The 21418-nt window shown below is 39.6% G+C and overlaps 1 protein-coding gene across 4 annotated transcripts in view; it reads right to left on the bottom strand.

Moving 5' to 3' along the window:
• KIAA1549L (KIAA1549 like) overlaps positions 1-21418 on the bottom strand; it is a 150706-nt gene that overhangs the window by 47287 nt on the left and 82001 nt on the right. For 3 of the 4 annotated variants that reach the window (XM_082231517.1, XM_082231518.1, XM_082231520.1), the window contains 8 exons: positions 20380-20542; positions 18523-18582; positions 16718-16869; positions 15307-15478; positions 12168-12331; positions 5487-5677; positions 2464-2591; positions 1189-1212 (listed from right to left, as the gene is read on the bottom strand). In XM_082231517.1, coding sequence (XP_082087643.1) covers positions 1189-1212; positions 2464-2591; positions 5487-5677; positions 12168-12331; positions 15307-15478; positions 16718-16869; positions 18523-18582; positions 20380-20542 — 1054 coding nt within the window. The remainder of the gene's footprint in view (positions 1-1188; positions 1213-2463; positions 2592-5486; positions 5678-12167; positions 12332-15306; positions 15479-16717; positions 16870-18522; positions 18583-20379; positions 20543-21418) is intronic. The other variant, XM_082231519.1, reaches the window with a different exon arrangement.

The following is a 21418-nucleotide window of genomic DNA, read 5'->3' as shown; positions in this document are numbered from 1 at the left end:
GGTCAATCTTGACAGCTTTATTAATATGAACATGCAGAACTTTATAAACAATATTCAGGTGTCTTGCCTCTATATTGCTTGCTTGATCTGCATGCACAGCAGGGCTTACTAATGTGGTACTCTGGGTACCAGTGAGCCTGTCAGTACCTCCTATGGAACCTGCTAAAGGTCTCAGTATACGGGATATCCCCTCAAAAATCTATTATGCACAAGTGATTGCTTGCTCTTTCTGCTCAGTTTAGTCTGCATTGGTTCGGTGTCTCATACATCAAACATCTCCCCTCTAACATGCCCACCTTTCATTAGATACCAGGATTGGACACCCAATTTCCCCCCAGTTCTGAACAGAGAAGAGGGGAAAGAACTGCACTCTCTGAGCAAGTGCAGTGGTGGCTGATGTAGCTGCCTTTTCCCATTGATGATGGGGCTGAAGTTGTGGTCCTGTCTCTTTTCCTGCTCTTTTAGATGTGGCAACCAGTATGCCACACACATAAAGCAGTTTTTTTTGTATCACACCACCATGACCCTTCCCAGCAGCCATTTTGTGACTGGTGCCCATGGCACTTTCTCAAAATTACCATTGGCCCCCAAAGCCTGGCAACCCCTTGATAAACTGGAATCCAGTGAAGTTACATGAGGTTATGTTGAGTTCTCCCTTGATCAAGGGGGCTAGTGGGAATGGGAGGGGAGGAGGCCTCTCAGTGAGACATTTTTGAGAGGGGTGAAAAACATTTTGATAGGAAACACCACAGAGTCCTCTGGGTACAACACAGAGCACAGTCTCTAGCAGTGTTTTCAACTTGTGAGTCCCCAGGTGTTGTTGGACTACAACTCCCATCATTCCTAGCCAGCATGACCAGTGGTCAGGGATGATGGGAGTTGTAGTCCAACAACATCTGGGGACCCACAGGTTGAGAACCGCTGCTCTAGAGGCTTCTGTGTAGACAAGCAAATCAAGCCGCCATTACATGATTTTTTTCTGCCCGCAAGCAAAATACTTCACCGTAGCTAAATTCACAGAGCTGGGTTCAAATACATGGATTTCTCACCCACCCACCCACACTCCTTATAGCGAAATACTGGTTTTAGCAGCCATTATAGTGATTGTAAAGATGCATTAGAATTGTAGCAATTGTGAATTGAATGAAATATTAGTATAGTTTTAATTAAGAAACTAAAATCTCTTACCAATTTTCTTTGAGGATTTAAAACCTAAATGTCAAAGAAAAAAGAAACAAAACAGAAAATAACATCCTCACTAACATATTTAATACAGACAAGTGGACAATAAATGGTGTTTCTTCAATACTTTCAGGAAGGATTTTTTAAAATATAATCTAGGGGAAACAGCATGCCGTTTTCTTTCCAATTGCTACCATTTGCTAGTTCCATTGTGATTCATGTGGATTTTGATATCAGTCTTGCAAGCAGAAGATTTCATAATTGCTATAAATGCTGGACTCTATACCCACTGCAGGATTCATATTTTACAGTGTTCTCAGGGGACAGTTTACTCAGGGGACTACTACATAGTTCAATGGATCTTTTCCAGATTAAGTGCTTTGAAGATGGAGGACAAACATTGATCCTAAACATCTGCAATCAGTTAAGTATCTTTAAAACCATATTTAATGCTGTTTGCAATGCAAGTTTTGTAAGTCTACATTAGTGCAAAATATAGTACGTTCCACATATATTTTTTTAAGATGGAGCTGCAAGTTTTAAGATCAAGCCATTCACTGATAATCAGATAGCAAGAAATTTTAAAAAAATGACTGATTTCACACATTAGTTTACAATACAGTATACAACATTCAAAACTCAGGAAGAGCAGTAAGCAAGCAAAAAATAAATCACAAAATGCTGGGAATTAATATCCAGTTCTCATTAACTATAGCTGGTACACTATTAATCACAAAGCCTACAGCTTCAATATGAAAAATGAGACTCTTAGGGGGTGCTCTTTAGCTTAGGACCTTAGCAAAGACAGAGAAAAAGGAGGGTGCCTAAAGAACAAAGAATCATCAGCACTGTGGACCACCACACCTTAACATCCAGTTATGCCTAATTAAGGCATGCTATCAGATCTGGGGGAATTGAAAGCCACACTGAAAACAAAACAAAAAGGGCTATTTGCTATGGATACAAATCCAGGTACATGAATACAAACCACTGTACCCCATTTTCTTAATGTACTATGAAAACAAGCCAATGATTGCAACGATTCAAGAGTCTGAACAAATATTGAGCTTAGTGAAGAATGGATAGCTTTATAGAGCAGAGAAATGTGTATAAACAAAGAGAGGAAACACAGCTAGAGAGAAGAATAGATGCATGGAGGGTTGTTATTTGCAGGGCATAAAAAAAAGAGTGGCTTGCAATACTGCATATTCTGTGGCAGCATATCTCCATGGGAGAAATGGCAGTTATACAGTAGATCTCTCATCAGGAAACATTTCTCACCATTTCTCTTTCTTCCCTCCTCTTTTGTCACTTTCTGCTGTGCCATTACTTTCTGTGGAGAGCTTCTGCCTGACTTGGGCTTTCCTGATTCGTTGCTGATGACAGAACCGTTCTCACTAGGCGACCTGCTGCAAGTAACCATAGCAACAAGGAAGATTGTAAGTTTCTCCTGCATATTTCTCATTTCAAGGTTATTGCATTAGCTTGGTTTGCATCGCTGACTTCTCAAGCCTGATTCTTATACAAAAAGAAAGATAAAAATGTTGCAATAAAGAAACACAATAAAATCAAGGAGGCATCCACAGTACATTTTCTTAACAGCTCAGAATTTAGAAAAAATTCTATGCATTCACAATTGAATGCATCTCCTTTGTAAACTCACAGAGATAAAGGAAAAAAATGCAAAGGACAAAAAGTCACTTTCTCCCCAATACAGAGGCTGTTAAAGCATTCTGACTGCACAACTCTTTCTCCTTGCACTCTTTCAGAAATATGGTTGCACTCTCATTCTGTTCGTCATGTATGGAGTCTGTATGCAGCTGTGTTTATAACTGCATAGTAAAAGAAATTGCTTTGCAATAAAAATTGTTTTATAGGCTCTGTATGAGGAGGAAAAAACCCTTTTTACCCTCTGCAAGATTGTCTTGTATCACTGGACATTTAAAAAGAAGAGATATTCAATTGTGAATGCATATTGTCAATACAATTTTGCACGCTTTTGTACACAGAATCAAAGCGCTGTAGAGTTGGAAGGGATCCCAAGGGTCATCTAGTTCACCCCCTGCAATGCAGAACCACAACTAAAGGCTTGTATGCATATACTGTGTGGGTTAGTTTTATGCACAGATATTTTTGAACAATAAAGCTAACAAGAGAATATAGCAACCAACCCCTTCTAATCTAACCCACAAGCATCCACAGCAAAAAACCAAAACAAAAAACCCTTCCCCCTTCCTTGTCCACAGAAGCAACACAGTAAACAATAAACACAAAAGAAAAGGAGGGTGGCAATAAGTCACAGCTGGTGTGTCTCTCCCCTTCCTAGTCTTGTAGAAAATTAGACTCCTCAAGTTTTCTATGGCTGTTAGGGAGAGCTTCAAGTTACTATATCTATGTCTTTTAAGTGTGATGTGAGATGCAGTTCTAAGTGTTTTAGCAAAAGGCTTAGGTGATAAATTATAAGGATGCTATTTTTAAAGGGAAACTTGGTAGTACTATTACAAATGCAAATGTAATATGAGATAGCTTCCCTTAGTAGTATTGATATCAGAAGGAAGGAAGCAAATCAACCACGACTCCTTTATTGTAACAAGTTCTGGTAATCTACTGTCAAGTCAAGGAGCAATCACTGTCAGAGCATAAGACAAGGGCATTTTCAAATAAATATAAGACAAGTTTATCTTTATAATTAAAGAATCTTTGGTCTGACAGAAAGTAAACAATTTCTACAGCTGTTAGGTAACCTCAAGTCTGTGGTTAGAACTGATGCAGTAATGATCTGCAGCACCTCCAAGGCATCATGGGACTGATTCAGCCGCGTACCAGAACTTTAGGTCTGCACATTTAAGGAGGATTAAAGTGCTCTGTTGCCCTGGCAGAACTACTTCACTAATTAAAAAAACCCTGTCTATTTCAGTTGGAAAGTGACAGGTAAATTCATTGAAAAGGTGTGGATGAATGGCTATCGGGAGGAAATGTAAACGCCACACAAACAAATCAAGATGAATGCTCGCTGCAGTGTAACTGCCCCTCAAAAAATGCAGAATGAATGTGTAATAAAGAGTGGATATAATCTAACCTCTGTGTAAGCTTTGTGCAAGCAAATCAGGATAAATGTTCAATAAGCAGGTCCTTCAGAGGAGCTCCATTTAGCTTAAAAAAACTCTCTCTTAAGATCCTTTTAAGTCTATATTTTCTGCAGTCTTCCCCCCACCCACTTTAAGTCCTCACCCTTACTGAAATAAATCTGAAGTTTGAGTAGAGAAACTATCTGGGCATAAAGCGGTAAATAAATTAATAGCACTTCTGCACATTCTCTGTATGTTACACTTGCACCTCCTTCCCTTGAGATGCTGAAACTGAGTTCGCAAGATCCTCAGGAAATGGACCTATAATTTTGGATGCATTACTCTTGTAAATTGCCATGATAAAATAAAAACAAATCAAATCTCTTACATCTCTATTGCGGAAACTATGTTATCTCCAAATATTCATCTTTCTGACACTGCAGAGAAGCCTGAGGTGACTGAAGACAAGTCTGGCATCTGAGGAGGAAAATCCAAAGAATGTCTCCAATGATAAAGGTGGATCTAGGAGAACTCACAAACTGTGGGAGGAATTCAGTGTCACGCCTAGGTGATTGTTCCTTCAGGGCAAGTATTTGGCTTAAAAGTAAGGTTATCCCCCCCCCTTGCCCACAACGATGCACTGCTCCAGGGTTTCTTCTGTCCCCTCCCCCCAGAGCCACTCTCAGGAGGCACCAGGGGAGGAGAGGAAGAACGTCGCATTGTGCAAGCAGAAGTCCCTGTACAGGGCTTTCGCTGACAGGACTCACTAGTTGAATCCCAACCTGTGAAACTGCTCCATTAGAGGATAGAGCAATTCCATGTCCCTGGGCTAATGAACCACATCCATCTTATTTGACTTAAGTTTCAGTTTATCATTTGAACTAAGCAAACAAACAAGTGCGAACAAAAAAATTGAGCAAGGCAGGTAAGTGGTTATATAAAATGGAAGGCCACCTAACAAAATGTAGAAAGTCACTTTTCGTTCACCAATATCCCTCGAACAAGAAGAACTTGCAAAAATATATTATAATAGGAATATTTTCTGTAGGAAGCCTAGCTAATCAATATAGCAGTCCATCACTCTGGCTCCAATATCTCTACACACACACACACACACACACACACACACACACACACACGAGAAAGACCATTATATAGGCACTGTAATGGTTGTAAATTCCACAGTAGTTTCGAATTAAGACTGACCAGGGTGTTTCTTCTGCTGTTAATACTTACCTCTTTCTTGTGTCATTGGACTTTGCAATTTTAGCAGTGCTTCCATCCTGAATAATTTCCCTCTCCTGAGAGGCAGGAGCATCTCTCACTGGAAGCGGCAATACTACAGTCTCTTGGGTTACAGGCAAAACCTCATCTTCAGCTCCCTGTTGGCCCAAATGTTGCTTGGCATAGTCAAATCCTTGGACTGGCTGCAGGTACAGAAAACAAAGGAGTTCTGAATCAGATATACATTTAATACATTTTTAATTGTACAATTCAAGATTTAGCCAGAGATGCACATTGTATGTACCTAAGAGTGAAGGGAAAACTACTCATATTTATTAATGCTTTTGTGGAAACAGAATTAATGGGAAAGTAGCTGCATTCATTTTTAAGTATTTTACTGTTGAGTCTAAACTACATGCCTTCTTTAGAACTCCTTTTCGTGATTCTGAAAGCATCATCCATGTTTTGGCACTTGTTGCAAACCCATGTGTCTCATCCCAATACTATTCTCCTTGGTGGCATTTCCTTCTTTCTTCTTTGGCTGTGGTGACCCATGTAGTTTTGTTTACAGGCATCCATGACATGGATAATCATGGATGATAAGGTGGCTGCCACAGCCAACAGAATTAAATAGCAGTGTAGGCCAATTAAGCTGTGAGGTCAATGGAGGAAGAACATTGCACCAAGAATTTGCAGCAGTTTAGAGTAAAAAAAGGGGCTTCAAACTACAGAGAAACAATGTTTAGAATGGCTCTATTTTTAAGCAGACAAATGATTTATTGAAATCAAACCCATAAGAGAGAGAGAGAGAGAGAGAGAGAGAGAGAGAGAATCAGAATATGGGAAAGAAGAAGGAAACAGAAAATGTACCAGCTTATTGTCTGCTTCACAAGTCATATCAGGTCAACAGGAGATTTTTTCTACATAAAAAAGTCCAATGTTTCTTAGACAGACACAGCAATCCCCCAAAGATATAAGATGGAAATGCAGCGGGAGATACTCTGACCTTGATGAAATCAGTGTCTTCTTCAAACACTGTTGCTTATATCACCCAGAACAAAATGGTTTTGAAATATTAAGCTGTACCCTTGTGTTACTCCAAAATATAAAGGAACAAATGTGACATTAAATGGCATGCCAAAACAATAAAGTCATGTTTCAGGCCTTTTGTATTAGCAACTTGCTGGAACATATCCATTTTTAAACTTTACAGATGGGCTGAAATTGTCTACTATGCAGAGCACAACCTGCTTTGTGAAAACAATAACTCCACTTTTGTAACTTGTGACGATCAATTACATTCCACTGATGCATACAACATTTCACAGGTATACCATCTCTAAACTTACGTATGTTGTATTTTATACATACATACATACATACATACATACATACATACATACATACAAACTTGAATTCTGACTGAGTGGGGTCACTTCAATGTACTTTGAAATAGATGAATCACAGCAGCCATAAATACTGGAAGAGAGTATAGATACTTAGCCTGAGGCCTTATGGCTGCCATGGGTCTGCCCTTCTGCCTTTCTGCTAGGGATAGAGAGCAGCATAGATGGCTCACAGTAGAGACATAAAATAGATTGGTCCAGAATATGGAGAGTTTCAGTCCCATCTGAAACGGCTTCAGGAGGCAGACCTATGACATCAGATATTCAAATCTTATTTCCAATTTTGGACTGTCCTCCATCACCAATGTGAAACCCTATTACAGTGGTACCTCGCAAGACGAAAAACGCGCAAGACGAAAGAGTTTACCATTTTTTTAGTCGTTCCACAAGACGAATTTCCCTATGGGCTTGCTTCGCAAGACGAAACATCTTGCGAGTTCTTGCGAGTTTGTTTCCTTTTTCTTAAAGCCACTAAGCCGTTAATAGCCGCTAAGCCGCTAACAGCCGTGCTTCGCAAGACAAAAAAACCGCAAGATGAAGAGACTCGCCGAACGGATTAATTTCGTCTTGCGAGGCACCACTGTACAATGTTTCACATAAACCGAGCTAGAAGAACATTCCAGTGACACTTCTGTTGTCAGAGCCATTTGAAGGAAAAGCTCCAGTTCCATCTTAGGGGAAATTGTTAAAACACGTAGAGGGCAATGAGGACAACACTTGATGAATCCGTTGTGACATTTTGACTGAAACAATCAATAAGCAGAGCTATTTTAGAGTCAAACCTGTCAAGTGTTTTTTCATTCCTATCACAAATCACAGGTTTCCAATGAACCTGAATATTCTATAAAAACAAAAACAAAGACCCTGGTTGCAGCATGGGCATTCAAGAGGCACATTCAATGGCATGCCAAAATTCTCCCGGGGGGGGGGGATAGGTTTTTCTTTCTCAAAATGAAGTAAGACACTGAAAAATAACTACAGGCAGGGGAACGTTTCTCACCTTCTTTCAATTTTTAATGCACAGAACATTTTTTATACAAATTAAAGGTTTTTAAATTCAACAGTCAGAAAGTGATCAATATGTTGCCAACTGTGCAATGAAACCCTTTATCCTTATTTTTTAGTCACTCTAATTTCTGCAATGAAACATGTCTCTCCAGTATTGGTCTCTACAGCCACAGCAGGCGCTGTAAACCTCCAACGGTTTGGCTTCACCCACAAAGGCGCACTCCTTGAGACTGACAGGTGTCAACAATAATGTTAAAAGTAGACTGCCCCCTCCCCAATGACATAATTGTGTTGAGCATGTCTTCAATTCTAGCTCACAGACTCCTGTTTGCAGAGTGTAGGGATTCTCAACACTAGACATCACGTTGCATATTGAGATTTGCCAGGAGAGAAGGAGATCCTCACAGGGTAGCTGCTTTCAGTGCCACTATACATCCTCCCTATCATATACTTTCACACTATATTCTGGACTGTGGAGATTATTATTTTTTAAAATAATAATAGTATAATAATCTGACATAAAAGTAAGGGGGGCAAGCTTCTGACACTAAGAAGCTCCTGAATAATAAAGGACTTCACATTAGACACCTAATTAGGGTGGAGCTTCAATCTACTTCTGTGGTTTACTTGGCAAAACTGTTTATTCCATTCTGGCAACAGCTACACAGGAATACAGTAATGGGGAGGAAATGTGTGAACTCCAGAAATAAACCACAAAAATCATTTCAGCATTGTAATTTCATATCACAGTAGAGAACTGAAGCTGACTGAATACTGTCAGATGAACAGTTCTGTGAACATAAAAGTATGCAAAAGCCCTTGCAATGGAACTCTACAGAAATATACTCGTTTAATTACATTAACAGCAACATTTAAGCCAACAGGCACACATTATCTGTCATAAGAGCACAGGGTACAGGGTACATACACCTGACTTTCCTTGCCCTTCAGATATAAAATCACTAAATTCTCTAAAATCATGCAATGAATTAAAATGAACAGAGATTTAACACAGATAGCCTCCACATCAAAACATAAAATAATGTAGCTGAAATCCAACACATTCAATAGTCAACCCTTGCAATGTATTTCAGTTTCTATCAGGCAAAAAACCCTCATAAATTTAACAAGGACAGATGCCCTTATTTTGGAGAGCATGCTTATGTGCATTCATTCACTTCTTGTGCCAAAAACCTCACTTCCCCCACTTTTCTTTTTGGTTGAACTCAGTTGACACAAATGTCTGTAAGTGTAGTACAGACCATCCTTATTGTTAAAGCAATCAAGAATGACAAAAGGATTTAAGAACTCTCAAGATCCTAGACTTGATCTTTTCTGAGTACATTCAATTTGCCCAGCTTCCTTTAAAGAGCTGTCCTTAACAGGACGGCCTGGGGGGCACACCAAATCTCTTCCCACACCTGCTGCACATTGTAACATTTAATGCCAAAGGATTCATTACCCCTCTATCCTTTCAATAATTCGCTTAGTTCCATTCACAAAGGGAGAGTTCTAAAAGGTGGTCCAGCAGGCAGCCCTTCTGTGCAAAGAGCTGCAGTGCATAGGAGTCTCTTAGCAGCAGCAGGACTGCAGCACTGATTATGCAGTTCCACTCTCCTTGTTCCCCCTTGATATGTGAAATCAAAGCAAGCAGAGCAGAGCAAATAAAATAGAAACACTCCACAAGAATAAAAGCAGCAAGCCAAGAAGGTTCCTTTTCAGAAGGCTTGAAACGTTATATTTTGCAGAGCAAAGGCTCACAAATTACCCTCAGCAGCAGCCGTCCTAATCAATAGATTTTAAATATACACAGATTATAACGTCATTTCATAAGCATAATTTTAATAAACAAACCACTTCAGCCATATTCACAGAACAGATTTTTCATCCAGAAGGCTTGCAGTGCTCAAGTAGTTTCAGGCATTTTTGCAACTAGAGAAACAACACACAGTCTATTTAAATACACTCAGCACATATTACTGGCAACTATTTGCATTGCCAAGATTTTACGCTTAATAATTTGCTAGCAATTACGATTACTGTTATGCCTGACAGACCAAAACTCCAGGCAGGCTAAAATGAAAACAAAATGTTCTTCTAATTTCATTAATCAAACATTTTACACTAGAGCACATAAATCAAAAACAGGAAGAACCTTTATCCTCTTATCCCTGTGCACAAATGTTCCTTTAATTATACTATCCAAATTTTATATTCATGGCAAGAGCCTTTACTAACCCACAGAATTCCGAACTGTACAGAAGCTGGCCAGAGTAATGAAGTAAAGAGCAAACTAGATGTAAGCCAGGATATGTACCCAGAGGATCGTCTGCTGTTTTTCAAGAGTAAACTTTAGCCGCAGGGAAGAGGCGATTGTTTGGAGGGGGACCATGGTGCTGAGAGAGAAGAAAAGAAGGTTCCCAAAGCTGAATCTGAAGACTCCAGATAACATTCAAGGCCATACGAGCACTTCTTGTTGCTGGCAAGACATCTTCAACTTCACCAAGTAAACTCAAACACATTCCAACACTGAATGTGGAATGCTCTCCTTAGAGAGGCTCACTTGGTGCCAACACTGTAGTTTTTCTGTTGCGTTGCCAGGCCTTTTAGGAAAGTGCTTCAGTGTTCCGTAGATTTATGTGTGTGTGCATGTGCATGTGTGTGGTTTATACCTTTTGCACTGCTGTTTCATCTGTCATTGTATTTTTATTCCGGCTTTATATTGTACCATTCATATTTCATAAGTATGCATTATTTTCTATTTTTATAGATACTGAGAACTACCCAGAGAATTTCTGTCATTGGACAATTTGGAAATTCAATAAATAGATGCATTCAAATAAATAAGTAAACAAACAAACAAACAAACCATAGGCAGATGTTTCATGAAAGCTTATTTGTCATCAAGGATCTTCTCAATGACAAGCCCCCAAGAACCATCCAGGAAACAATAAGCTTTCCTAGAACACAACAACTGCAATCTATTTTCAGACTCAGGTGAGGTAGCACCACTTGAGGCAGAAACCTGCTGCTTCCTATGAACTTTCAACCTCCAGTTTCAGTTCAGCCAAATGGAGGTAAAAAATGTTGAGGATTTCCCTATTGTTTGCTTCACTACTTGTGAATCTGTTCTACAAAAAAGCATGTAGCTCAGATTTTTTACTCCAATCATATTTCTGGCCTCTTCAAAATAAAAAAAAGAAATTGTGACACCTGGGTGTGCTATCCATTTTTGCTATTTCTGCATTTAAACTGTATAAAAGTAATATGATTTTATTATCAAAATCAGGAAAGAGACAAACTATTAATGTATATAGTCCACCCACAACTTAGGCTCATTTAGCTTGTGTGAATTCAGCTTTATTCACTTGGCTGAAAAAAAATTAAAAGGGGAGCAGGCATCCAGTGGGGGATATCAGCAATTCCACCTGCCATTGCATTCACCTTGAGCATGCATTCAAAAGTGCAGGGAGAGTGTGTTTTGACTACGCACCATTTTGGCGTTATGCACTATCCTTGAAACATAACCATCGCGTAAGTTGAATGTACTGTTTATTTTTATGTTTTTATTTCATAACATTTTAATAAGGTTTCTATATTTTTCTTAAATGATTGTCTTGCTTTCCCTTTTAGATGTGACTAGTACCTAGTATCTAGAATAAAAACTTCTACAAAACTTAGAAGTAGTGATTGATATTGATCAGGATATTTTATTCACCACTTTGACCTGGTAAGAGCTAGATCGTTTCTTTCTTTGGCATGCAGGCACAACTGGTGAGTATCTATTATTTCAACCATGCTGTTCTATTATGGTCATGAGGCACTAGTAAGTTAATAGAGTGTTTCAAACACCTGATAATGGCCTTTTTAGACTCCCTGGCAAAAGGAACTGAACAGTAGCAGTTATCAGGAAGCATATTGCTGTGAATCACATATTCTATTCAGTACTCCCTTCTAACCCTCCTCCCAATAATGTCTGCTCAACCTGTATGGTTGAAAAAAAGGGTTTTTTAAAGGTTATTCTGAAGACACATTAAGCAGCTAGTACTTCCTCCATTTCACAGGGACTTACACTATAAAAATTGTCTTGCACTTGGGTGGAAGCCTATAAATGGGAACGGCTTCATTCTGTCTCTGAGCACAGAGTATTTATTGTCTTACTGGTTTAGTAAAATCTGTCCAAAGAGAGCACAATCTTGTTCTTCAAGTACAGAATGATGGAGAATGTAACACTGAAGAAGAAATTCCCATTCCTGAGCCTGGGATGAAAATTACTTACTTTGGCTCTCTGCGGTAGGTTCATCATGGTGTCTCCCTTGAAGTCATTTTTGTTCTTCCTGCACAGAACTGCCGTGATAATGATGATGATGACTGTAACCACAGCAATGGGAGCCAACACTGCAGCAATGATCCATAGGTTGTTGGGTGGGTTTTTTACCACAGCTGTATATAATAAAGAAGGAGAGAAAGTAAACTTATAAAGCAATCTTATAATGAGTCAGACCAGCAAGTCCAGTACTGTTTGCTCTTGGCAGGAGCTCTCAGAAAGTCTCACGTAGGCATATATTTTCCCCAACCGTTCAAGCATGTGAATTGTGCTCTACCACAACCTATGGAGGACAACCATTACTATCAGCTATGGTGAAAAACAGTGCAGAGAGTGACTTGGATTATTATGGGAGAAATATCAGGGCAATGTCACTTAGGGGGAAGCTAGAGTTCAGTGGTAAATCACATATTCTGCAGGCAAAAGTTTCATTTGACAAGCCCCTGCCAATCACTTTTGATAATACTGAATTCAATGGACAAATTGTACAGCTTGGTATAAGTAGCTTCCAATGTCCCACTTCACCCAAGATAATAAATGGGTTATTTAAGCTGTAGCTCTAATTCTTATCAGTTATGGCAGAGGTTACCTTTCCCACTCCACCGTGCACCATACAAGCACTTAAAAACTACTAATTGAATGCCTTGCTTTCTTCCATAACACTCAAGCCATAATATTTATAAATGAATGATTAGTAAAATAAAACTCAAGTAACTAGAAGTTGGAAAGAGGTGCAGGTCTATTTCCATCTGGAGCAATACTTAAAATCAACAATGTAATATTAATATTTCCAGAATTAGCCAAAAGATGTCATAATCACTGTAAATAATTAAGAATTTATATAATATCCAATATTTGAACAGTTTGATGGAAATTGTATTTTTTAATTTTCACTTTATTTGTGAATAATCTGTGTAATTTCAGCCATGACAAACCTGAATATGAACAATTAATATTTAAACTTCAATCGACAAGGTATCTGCTCTACAGAAGAAATGATAAGTGATCTTTTTAACATTCTTTTGGACATTGCCAGAGACTGCAGCATTAGGCGAATAACCAATTTAATAAATGAAAAATTATAACCAGAAGGGGAGGATGGATTTCAGTATTTGGTTGCCATTTGGAGTCACACATGCATACTTGTCCTTTATTATCAACTATGACAGGTTCTTTTCTCCATATTGTCAATAATAATTATAATAAACCTACTAGTTACTTGGGGCTAATGGTCCACTGTGACTACATTCTACAATTATATGATTAGTTTGTCTCTTTATTTCTTTATTAAAGAAAAATCGGTACAATATGTTGTAAGAAAGTATTAGAAAGTATATTAAGAGTAAGGTAATAGTTATAAGTACATTCAAAATCATAAATGACAACTATATGGGAAAATGATGGGACGTCTACATTTAATTTAATTTACTTTGTTATATCTTACTTTATTTTATGTATTATTATTTGATCTTAGCTTAGTTGAAATCTAAGCGGAATTAGAAGTTTAAATTAATATCTTATATCAGAATGTATATTTGTGGACACTTAAGAGTTGTCATTCACTGATTTGAGAAAACTGTTAATTGCAGGGAAAAGCTAAGCTCTAACATAAATAATATGGGCCTGGTTTGCACATCACACTAAGCAAAACCATGGCTTAGCACAAATGAATGAGCTCCAAAACAGGAGATTGTGGCTGCTTTACTCCTCATAGGTTGATTTGCTGCTATGCTATATTGTCCAAACTCAAGTCATTGTTTAGCTAACTCCAGGCTAACTGCAAGCTGCCAACAAGATTTATCCTATCATTTGTGGATCTTGGTTATTCTGCAAATGCTAAACCATGAGCCAACACACAAAGCCAGACCATGACTTAGTCTCAACGCAGAAACAGAATAACTGTCAAGGCGCAAAGTGGCCATAACTTTGTTCTAAGCCATGGTTTGCCATAATGAGATGTGTGAACCAGGAAAATCATTTTAAATACAGTAGCTAAAATGAAAAGATTGATACAGACTGCTTACAGCACAGGAAGCAACCAGCCCATGCCGCTGCTGTTTGATGTCCATTAATTCTAATGGGATGTGTATGAAGCAGCAACAAATGCCCCACTTAAATATTTATGCAAGTATTTAGCATGCTCTGCTTCCTCCAATTGATGCTGGTTATTGGGGGTGGGAATCAGAGAAGAGTTAGAAAACTGCCGGACTGCATCCAGATCAAGACTTCCAACCCAGTTCATATTTTACATTCACTATGTAAAGTAAAAAAATGACCATGAAGCAGGGTTGGGATGGGATATTACCTCAAATGCCTTTGTAGACTTTCAGAAAACATGGTTTCCTACCAGCCTATAGAGAAACAATTCTAAAGCAGCACATATCTCTTTTAAGTTCTACATTCTGGCAGCCATGAAAAGCAAAGAAGTGATATTATTTTAAAATCATGCCTTTAGCTCTAGTTCTCTCCTTAACACCGAAGAGTTAATTAGAATACAGCGGTGCCTCGCAAGACGAAATTAATTCGTTCCGCGAGTTTTTTCGTCTAGCGAATTTTTCGTCTTGCAAAGCACGGTGTCGGAAAAGTTTTGGAAAAGCTTCAAAAATCACCAAAAACCTCCAAAAAGGCTACCACACCGCATTCTATGAGTTGCTCCTCGAAGTCAAGTTGCAACTGCATTAACGGTGTTATGAAAAAGGAAACAAACTTGCAAAAAACGCAAGACATTTTCGTCTTGCGAAGCAAGCCCATAGGGAAATTCGTCTTGCGAAGCAGCTCAAAAACCGCAAAACCCTTTCGTCTAGCGAGTTTTTCGTCTTGCGAGGCATTCGTCTTGCGGGGCACCACTGTAGATGATGATCCTTAGCTATTATATATATACATCCCCAGAGAGCTCTGTTATCATTTAAGGTACATATTAATAAAGAACATAAGAAAGTATTCAGAGAAAAACATAGCTAATCAGCATTTACAAGAGTTACTGACCAAAGTAGATAAGCCACCATATGGGATGCTCCATGTTGATTTTATTATAATAGGCAATCATAATAATTATAATAAACTATCTGAAAGAAAAGCAAAGAATCCTTACGATCAGCTTGTACTTGAACGACATATCCCAGTGTCAAGGCCATCCTCTGTGAATCAACAGTGCTCAAAATTTTGGCAGCTGTAGTGCCCAACAAAGGTTTCCCATTGTATATAGTATAATAGGTCAATTCAGCAGGCTCCTTAGGACCTGGAATTCGCTGCATTTTTACCATCTTATCAAACAAGAGAGAAAGACAAAGGGGGGGGGGCGGAAATCTTATTTATAGTATAAACTCACGTCTATGACGAAATGGATAATATTAGCATAGAAATAGACTGATAAAATAGATATACGTTTTCAATTGAAACAGCAGTATACATAAATGTTCAAAGGGGGAATGTTTTGAGCAGAAGCATAAAAACCATGTCGATGGGAACCTGTTTATATCCCACATGTTTGCTCGGTAGCCCAACACTTCTTCCATGTTTCCACCCTCTGGGTGCCTTGCTTCTCCCTCTGGCAAACTCTGCTCAATGACACATTGGGTTCAGGAATACTGCCCCACTAATCAACCCAGTAGCAGGAGTGGCAGTCCCATACCATCCACATAAGAGGCAGTGCTGTCACTGCTGGGATGTCAGTTCCACAGCTTTGTCCCCTCCTGCCCAGTGGTGTCTGAAACAGTCACTAAATTGCACTTTGTGGCCTTGAGTGCACATACCAAATAGGGAGGCACTCAGCCTAGTTCTCTAGCTGCTTTACACAATCATTGCCAGCACAGAAAATGAAAAGGGGGAAAACCCAAGCCATTGGTTACAATCTGGTAGAGACAATGGGTTGCATCCTACTAAGTAATACTCAGAGAAGGTCCTTGAAACCAGTGGATTAGGATATGGGTAGCTCAGGTGGAAGAGCATCTGCCTTTCCTGAGAAAGTCCCAAATTTAACCCCCAACATCTCCAGGGTGTTTTTGGGAGGCACCCCTACCTGAAACCCTGGTCTGGCCACTGCCAATCAGTGTAGACAGTATTGATCTAGATGGACCAATGGTCTGTGCCAGTGTAAGACCCTATGATCCTACTAGACTTATATAATTTAAGCCCACTGGTTTAATGGGTCTACCCTGAGCATAACTTAAACAGCTACAACCAAATTTAAAGGCCATTTCAATATTCCATATTGTCACATTACAAATCTTCAGTGGATCTGGTGCAGATAAAAGTGTTACCTAATTCAATATCATTCTTGATTAGAAGAGGGGGAAGCTAATAATTATTTGCAAAATTATTTTGCAATTTATACAGAAGTAAGTTAAACAACATTTGCTTGTTCCAATTTACACATTTCACAGCATCCCTCCAAGAAGCTTCTAGATTATACACAAACATGTTACATACAAATTGCAACAGCAAGTTAAAAACACCAGCAAAGTGGGGGGATTTGGGGGGGGGAGGATGGTCTTAGCACCCACCTGCACAGTATAGCTGCCGACTGTAGTGGCTCTTTTAAATCGTCTTCCTTGTTGATGGGACATCATGAAGAGTGGTGCTAAACGCTGCTCCATTAGTCTTGCAAAACTCTGGTTATTCACCCCCAGCATTGTAATGTCAACTCCCTGTATAACTGTGAAAGTCATGGGGGGGGGGGAATTCTGTAGCAACCGATTAAAGATATAACAACATCTGAGCTGCAGGGACATGTACAGCTATGGAGCTGAGGAAAACAAATTGGGTCACCTAATCCAACCTCCTTTTCAAAGACTGGTTATCCTAAACCTGCCTGTGAAACAGGTTTTTTTCCTGAAAACTGCCAAGCAGGCAAGTTCCATAAGTTCGCCCCATAGGGCAGCTTATTCCATTATTGAGCTGCTCTTACAGATAGAAGTTTTTTTCTCCAAATACTTAACCTAACTTTTCATTCCACAGCACAAACCCCTTTGCTTCTGATCAGCTGGTCTCCTCCTGCTTTCTAAACTCCTGCGAATTGTGTGGGTTATTAACACATCCCTGCCTTAAACATTTTCTCATTAAGCACTGTTGTTCACCAATGATGAAATTAGTTTCCAGAAAGTATATGCGCGTCCACTTATGTGCACGCATGTGCACACGCACACTGAGAGGAGTACTGAAGCCAAAGTGAACTATTGCATTACTGTATCCAAAACAGCAAACTTCCAAAGAATGGGACATGTTTGGAAATGAGAGCACTCACAGACTGCTGCACCTCCAAGATCAGCCTTTGCCAACCTGGCACTCCCCAAGATATTTTGGACTGCAACTCCAGCCCCCATCTAGAGGTGATCAGGTTGCCAATCAATATGAGATAGGAAAAAGAGCAAAAGAATTGGGACAGAGGAGACTGCCTCTACAAGACAGCTGAGAGGCAAAAATCCACAGAGGGCCACAGAACTGGAAGTGGAATCCTGAAGAGAAGGCAGTTGTAGTACTAGGATTCCAAGTATGTTTGGTCGTAAGAGCCATAAGAGCATAGGAAACACTTGGCCCTCATAGAAATGGCCTGAATTCATGCTAGTGCATGGAAAAGACAAAGTTAATCAGGCTCCATTACAAAGTACAGTGCCTATTTTAACTTGTGGAACCAAGAAATACTCTCTATGGACGTAGTTCTAGCCTAAAGGAATATTTTCCAAGTAGCGCAGGTGCTGCAGAGCCAATTTTGATTCCTTTACCGAATAAACCTCAGCATTACTATATAAATAGTGCCAAACAGATGCAAAATAAAGCCCTATTGCTGCACAATACCTACACAATCTCCGAGTTGTTGTTGTTGTTGTTGGCGGGGTTGCAGTTTTTGGTTCCCCTTGGAGGAGAGATGCCACAATATTTGCTTTAATTACAAATATACACGTAAAGCAGCATAACATGAGACCACCAGCAGGCATTCCTACAAGCTGGCAGCAGACCTGCTCATCAGTACGTCTTGCCTGTTAACCAGAAGGTTGGTGGTCTGAGCCCACTTAGGGACGGCTGTGGGCAGCATTCCTGCATCACAGGGGGTTGGACAAGGTGACCCTGGGGGTCCCTTCTAACTCTACAATTCTATGAGCGCTTCAAACAACACACAGCAACTAGAGAAGCTGTGAGCCACTGGAAATCCCAAATTCATTAGCAGGTAAAAAAAAATCATTTTCATAATAATAATAATAATAATAATAATAATAATAATAATAATAATAGAATTCGGAGTGGAACATAATTCCACTCATGGAAAAGACAGTGGATGAATTTTTCCCTTTAAAAAAATGCAAGCATTTACCTGTAACAACCCAGTAGTCTCTAGTTGCTTCTGAAGTGTCAAGATTTGGATATTCCAAAGCTTTGAAACAAAAGAAGAAGAAAATAATTATATACAAGATTTATGTCACATTTCCAAAACTGATTTTTTATAACTATAAACAGAAAAGAACATCAATAAACAAAGACTGATTATGTTCCCAGTTCCTACTCACTATGATTAGCTGCAACTAGGTTTTGTGTTCCTGAAATTACAGGGAAGGACGAATGTCACAAGTGTAAGAGCAGTGTGAAGGCAGGCTTCAGCCCTGGCAGCTCTGGTTTTACAAAGCAAGCCCAGGAACTTCTGAATACATATCCATCCCTCTGTTGTTCTGGCTGCACTATGGAACTTTGATCACCAAGGGTTAGACTGATTTACAGTTACTCACACAAGAAGCTTCGGAAGAATGTTTCATGTAACTGCTAACCAGTGAGGGGTAAGCAAATCAAAGCAGGGTCATGAATGATTATTTTCTTCAAATGGTGATTTAACATTCATTTCACAATACACTTCTGTCAGCTTTTTATCTTGAAGACACCGGATCTTTAAACGGTAAGCCGTGGAAATATAGCTATCAGACAGAATAAATAGCAGTCAGGAGGGTTCAGTTCAGCCTAGAGGCTGAATTACAAGATGCATCCATCCTCAAACTGCTTTTATAGAAGAAAACTTTGCAAGCTCGTCCTGACAGCCTATTGCATATTTCCACCGCAAACATGAGGCAAAGGGGAAAAAATGTATATATGAGCATCAAGAGTGGTCCTTTTTAAAAATATTTGCCTTTATGTTTGTGCTCCCTTCTTCATTACCCCAAGTCATCTTTCTGCTTTATTGTGAATTCTTTGGAGAATGGCATTATGGGCTCCCTTACCCAGTTAGTTGTCTTCTTTATGTAGTGAAACAGCAATGGCCTTCACCTCACAATTCCATCTAGCATCTCCTTATTTTGAGGGGTCATAATTAGAAAACTGGACCTCTGGTGTACAGTGGATGCCTGTCCACCTGGCATTTTAAGTCACTTATTTTTGTTGGCAACATGGCTTTCATATCTTTACAGTCTATGTACTGCACAGGATTTTATTTTGTTGCAAGAGGAACGGTGCAGCATTTTTTTCAGATCCCTACCCTAGGTTTTTAATTTATCTGTTCACTACTTTAAAGAAAATCTTGGCCACAGACACAGTCCACCAAAAAAGTCAGTCATTTAATGAAGAGCTAATATCACAAAATACTTTATATTGGTGGTTCATAACAGTATGAGTAACCAGCTGTTTTCCTTCTGAGGTGCACTTCAACCATGGTTTTGTACTTGTTTACTGATCTGGGCTTCTTTCAAGAAAGGAAGCATCATAGTCTAGATCGGAGTCAGCCAAGTTTTTGTGGCTTGGGCCGGTTCAGTCCCACAGATGACACAGTGCACAAGCGCTATTTCTGGCGCTCCTTCCGGTGAGGAGGAGGCGTGCGCAGCTTCCCATTGGCTGCAGGAGCTTCCTGCAGCCAATGGGAAGCCGGCCAGCATCGTGGAAGGAGGTCCCCACTCGGCTCCGCGCCAGTTTAGAACGGCACACAGGAGCCAACCGAGTGGGCGGTGAAGGTCCCCGAGCAGGTGGCGGGGGTTCATGGGCTGGTTAAACAACCCCCATGGGCCACTTGTGGCCCATGGGCCTTAGGTTGCCGACCCCTAGTCTAGATGGATATAGGAACCACTTGTTACACAGGAGAAATATTTGGAGCAGAAAAGGCTGTGGTGCTTAACTTCCAATGGGAATGTTTTTTAAAGTGTCGACTAGCAAACACCGAAAGAATGCAAATAATTTGATCACCTTGCAGGCTTACCTTCAGCAATGGTCAGAGGTGGATAGGTGAGATAGAATCCCACCAATTCTGCTGAAAGATGGTTGAGAAGGTTGCTTGACACGGTGCCGTTTAAGACTGTGCTTTCATTTTTCACCACATAAAAGAGAGTTACAGCTTGAGAAACATTTGATGTGCTCAGTATCTGAAACAAGACCAAAGTGGAGAAACAGCCAGTAGCTTCATTTTGACATAACTTTTTCTGCTTATTATTACATTAGTGCACATGGCAAAGAAAAATGTTAATCATGCTGTCATTGTTAAACACACATGCTCGTGGGTGTTTTAACTCTTTGGCTAGACTATCCAACTTTGTTACAGAAGCAGCCAAGAGGAAGAGAGTATTTCCACAAAGGAGGGCTAACTCAGATAGCTTTCATTTCAGAAGGTGCTGTTTCACCATACAGAACCAGCATAATCCTACAAATCTGTATTCCATATGTACAACCAGTCCACATGTCTGATAAGGATAGGCATAGGACAAGTATGGGCTGTGCACCATGCTCATTACAGGGTTGTATTGGGGGGAAAGGTACCTTCCTCAACTATAGCTTTAACCTAAAATATCGATCTAGAAGCACTTGCCTATATTCTATGGACAAGAATTAAAGGCACATTTGCATTGCTTCTTGCTTACAGCATGTTTGTTGCATGCTTCTTCCTGTCTTAGAAGCATATCCTATAACTTAATAACAAAGTGCTGATATGTTTGCAGGTATGCACAGGTTTGGTTGCATTTCCAGTATATAAAGTTCTGCTCCCTTTCAACGTTCTGAACATTCATCGCATTGGGATCCCATCTTTTATTAAAGGGTTGCACAACTGTGCAAAGTGTAGGTAGATAAACCCTGAAAAAATTAACCCTTTAAACTGAGTCAAGTTGAGAACAGAGTGGAAGAGGGACAGGGCAGGCGAGGTAAGAAGGACACAACATGTTCCATGCATGGGTGAGTCACAATATTCCATGTAGGGGACTTTCATCAGCACAAATTTCTGGTGCAGTAAGTTGAGGTGGAGAAAA

The sequence above is a fragment of the Podarcis vaucheri genome (genome assembly GCF_965113315.1).
Source record: "Podarcis vaucheri genome assembly, chromosome: 1".
In the NCBI taxonomy this organism is placed as follows: Eukaryota; Metazoa; Chordata; class Lepidosauria; order Squamata; family Lacertidae; genus Podarcis; species Podarcis vaucheri.
Note: the sequence above shows the minus strand (reverse complement) of the source record. Positions and strands in the feature narration are given on the sequence as shown.